The 4,296-nt window shown below is 49.0% G+C and overlaps 1 protein-coding gene across 1 annotated transcript; it reads left to right on the top strand.

The window, feature by feature from the left end:
• The first annotated feature begins 875 nt into the window (after nucleotides 1-875).
• Nucleotides 876-2,989, top strand: LOC110201544 (mortality factor 4-like protein 1). Its single transcript, XM_020977283.2, is given in 2 exon segments — nucleotides 876-2,084; nucleotides 2,086-2,989. Coding segments are annotated over 2 exon segments (1,272 nt in total). The 5' UTR covers nucleotides 876-1,040; the 3' UTR covers nucleotides 2,314-2,989.
• The last annotated feature ends 1,307 nt before the right edge of the window (nucleotides 2,990-4,296 follow it).

Raw genomic sequence — 4,296 nt, 5'->3', positions numbered from 1 at the left:
TGTCCAGATTTGTTTCCATACAGGCCTTTCCCCCCTATATTTGCCAGATAGAATGGAGGTGCTTGACGATGACTCTGGGACCCAAAGCAGACCAGAAACACTGAACTTTGTCAAAAATCAGTGCCCACCAATGCCCCCACACCTGCTGAAATATAATCCCAGGACTAAATTTCAGCATAATATGTGTGTATGCTGTTTCTCAAAATAAATGGTGGGAACCACTGAGCAGGACTATAAATATATCAGGAAAAGGCAACTTTATTATCTTACCTTTTTTATGGAGGGAAAACTATCACTGCTATGGAAGAATGTCTCAAACTCGGCTGTTTTGCACACTCACTGGAAAATGCCTGTTTAAAAAGTGCCTTTTCAGAAATGATGAACGAATGCTAAAATAAAACATTTTTGTAGGATAACAGAGCCGTCTCTCTCATTCCCCCCCCCATTACACGCTCAGAGACACCCATGCATGGTGGTGTAACGTCTGCTCACACTTGCTGAGAAGGAATTTATTTAGTCCCAAGATGCCGGGCCTCTTCCACATTGTCCTTAAACCCAAGCACAGGCTTAAGCCCTCATCTGTAGTTTGGACGTTATTGACCAAACACTCTCCATTTTACAGATGGGGAAACTGAGGACCATGAAGGGGAAGAGACTTGATCAAGAAGACATAGCCAGGAAATGGCGGCGCTGACATTTGAATTTAGACCCGGGATGTTTCCACTACATTGAAAATTCAGGCAATTCTCCCCCCCCCCCCCCCCCGCCCCATCCTCCACATCTCTCAAGCCCTTTCTCTGGGCAACTACCGTTAGGTGATGGGCTGAAAAAGGCGGGTCTTTGACCCCGCCCCCATCGCACACCCAGCCACACTGCTGAGGAGAGTGAAATTGGCGGTGGTTTCTCGGCTCCACCACCCGGACCACAAACCCTCCAGCCCCCGTGCCCTGGCCGGAGATCAGACGAGGTGGGAGCCGGCCAGCTGTCCAGGGAAGCAGAAGCCTCACAAGGAGGTGCCCCAGGCACGAGACAGCTGAGTAATGGCCTCTTCCGAGCCCGAGGGTAGGCCGGTCAGGAGCTTACCGTTTTTCCTAGAGGGGGAGGCGGTGCTGACTTTCCAAGGACCCAAGATGCGCGTGGCCCAGTGTATCTGGGTGGCTGTGGAGAACAATCAAGTCAAATACCTAGTCTGTTATCCATCTGAGAGCACAAGCAGTCCAGCCAGGAGAGGGGCTGTGGCCTATCCCAGTGCGCACCTCTGGTGGCCCCCGTTATCTCCGACTGGGCCCGCTCCAGGTGGCCCAAGGTTCTGGTCTAACCACAGCGGCAGCCAAGGCAGGGCCATGCCCCTGGGAGCTCCCAGTGAGAGCAGCTACAGACGTTCCATAACTCTGGGAAGAGGGGACAGCAGCCTCAGAAACTTGGACCCTCTGCCTGTTGTCCCCAAGATGTTCTCTAAAGAACCGCTCTACCCCGTTGCCCCCTTTGGTTGGGACTATGAGTGGATCCCCGAGGGCAGCGTGCTCCGGTACTCTGCTGCCTACATGGAGAGGGACAGATATGCCTATGTCCTCCTCCAGATAGCTGCTGAGAGGAAGCAGCACGGTGAACGCCCGGTTACTGCCTCCTGGGGCAGCGACCATTGCAACCCAAGCGAAGGCGGTATCGCTGGGGGTTCCGCGGCACAACAACCAAGCCCAAGCCCGGAAATAGTTAGGGCGTGTGCTCAAGGGAGAGGAAATAGGCCATGGAGAGACGGGGATGCTACTACAGAGCCAGAAAAAAAATCCCTGGGCAGACAGGAAGTCCAGGTCCACCTGCCCATGGTCCTGAGGTCCCTGCTAATACAAGATTGGGAGCTGGTGACCCTCGAGAAAAAGCTCTTTATTGTGCCTGCCAGGAAAACGGTAGCTGCCATCCTGATTGAGTATGCCACCTTCCAGCCAAACCACCACTCCAGCGACAAGAAGTGTGCCATCAGTGGACTGGTGGCTTTGATCAAAGAGTACTTTGACATGGTGCTGGGCACCCAGCTGCTCTACAGTTTTGAGAGACCTCAGTATGCTGAGGTCCTGGCCCATTATCCCCACTTGTCAGATGTCCCGGATCTATGGCGGTATTCATCTGCTACGCCTACTCCCACAGATGGGCTCCGTGCCTGCTTGCTCTCCTCTGAATGAGGGCAGCCTCAATGTGCTAATGAGCCATTTGCAAGATTTCCTGGAGTATCTGGCCGGGGATCCTTCTCAGCTATTTACAGCAGCCACTGATTACCAGGTGGCTTCTGCTGAGTACCAGCAAAAAGCTAATTAAAGGCTTGGTGGTCTTGGCTCCTCCCGGATTAGCATTTCTTGGAGCCAATCTATTGAGTCTATCAGTCCATATCTTGCCAAAATGATCTGTTCTTGTATTGTGCTTGCAATGTTTCAGGGTTGATGTTTGTTCCTTTAGATTTTCCATTAATTACTTCCATGGAGGAAGCCTCTTCTCCCCTTGCAGAGCAGTAGCTAGTGTTTGCAGTAATGGACATAGAGACTGGGATGCTGAGTCGGAGCTTTCCCTGCCTGCCGAGATGACCACAAGGCATGAGGTGTGCTTTGCATTCTGGTGGTTCCACACTTCAGCATTTATGACCTGTGTTAATGCTCAGTGACCAAAGATCTTGATTGATGTTTGTTAGTGCCAAAGATATTGCCACTTTAATCTGGTGTGGGTGGTGGGGTTATCTGGTACCTGGTACCTGGTTACCTGTCCCTTCTTGCAATGTCACCATGCTTCTCTCTTCCACATGCTTTATTTCTGTGCCCCAATTACTGATGTTTTTCTGTGTTGATTCCAATGCATAATTAGATGATAGGAGAAAACCCCTCATCTGTATTGATAGATGTCTAGGAAAATTGCTCTTTCAAAGTTCTTTTACAAGTGTTGAAAATATATCGAGTTTGCTGCAAAAAAAGGTGTGTGTATTTTTATGATTCTGTTAATTCCAATAGACCCCAGGGATCCACCCACTTATAATCACTTTGCCTTTGACTTGGTGTTGATCTACTTTGACCCCGTAAGACCTAGGCCTCCCAGAGAGAGGATGGGTTCAGAAATGGTGTGTGTGGAGGGTATATTCCCATTCTTTCAAGGTGATAACACCAGGTCTTTACGGTGGTCTCAGGGGCCTGCTGCAGCTAGTGGGTCAAGGTGATAGGACTGGTTTCTGCTGATGTCAACTATCAAGAGAAATAGAGGTAAGCTGGGGATTTCCTCCTGGGCAGGGATGGGGTGGGGGTGGGGATGTCTCCTCAGGACTTCTGTTAGGGCCACAAAGTCTTACTTTTGAGGCTTCTATCTCAGAGCCAGAGACCCCAGCAGTAGGGCTGACATCAGTACCTTATTTAGCAACTTCCTGTTCTCATGCCCTTCAGAAGGTGGTTCCCTTCATCAGTAACTACCCTGGTGAGCCAATGAGTTGGGAGGAACCAGGGATGAATTGGCCATAGCTTTACTAGGGCCCAGGAAACATTGCAGTGTCTTCATTGCTAGTGGCCAGCCTCAGTCCTGGGTCCACTTCACACATGCTGGCTCCCTTCTGAGCCCAATAGAAAGGGGCAGTACTAGACCTCTTCAGTGACAATACTTAGGATCAGAGACCTACAGTTGGTAGGGGCTCTAGAGGTCACTTAGCCCCTTCTTGGCACATAGAGACCCCGAGACGGGAGCAACACTGATCTTGGACAGACGCCTGAGTCTGAGGCCCCTGCCTGGCCCTCTCCTATATAGAAATCCCAAAAGGCCAGTCCTGCATCCACTGACTTCCAGTGTGAGAGTGCCCCCAGGATTTTGTGGAAGGAATAGCTCTTTTTTTTTTTAAAGTGAGACAATTGGAGTTAAGTGACTTGCCCAGAGTCACACAGCTAGGAAGTATTATGTGTCTGAGGCTGGATTTGAACTCAGGTCCTCCTGATTCCAGGGCCGGTGCCACCTAGCTGCTCCAAAATATCTCCTTTTTAGGTCCATGTGATAGGTAACTGCTACTGAAATAAATTTACCACAACACAGATATTATAGAGGAAAAACCTAGGTTTTCTTATGCTTAGGCAGAAGTTCAGAGTAGAAAAATAACCCCTGCACCTCAATTAGGATTTTAACAAGGCTTCTTGTAGACAAAATTACATCAGAGTGACAGAGAAATATATATATATATATATATATATATATATATATATAGATAGATAGATAGATAGATAGATAGATAGATAGATAGATTTACATATTGCAATCTTGTATGTTCTTTTAGGCTATAAA

Source organism: Phascolarctos cinereus, unplaced genomic scaffold (assembly GCF_003287225.1).
Source record: "Phascolarctos cinereus isolate Bilbo 61053 unplaced genomic scaffold, phaCin_HiC Scaffold_8;HRSCAF=390, whole genome shotgun sequence".
NCBI lineage: Eukaryota > Metazoa > Chordata > Mammalia > Diprotodontia > Phascolarctidae > Phascolarctos > Phascolarctos cinereus.
Note: the sequence above shows the minus strand (reverse complement) of the source record. Positions and strands in the feature narration are given on the sequence as shown.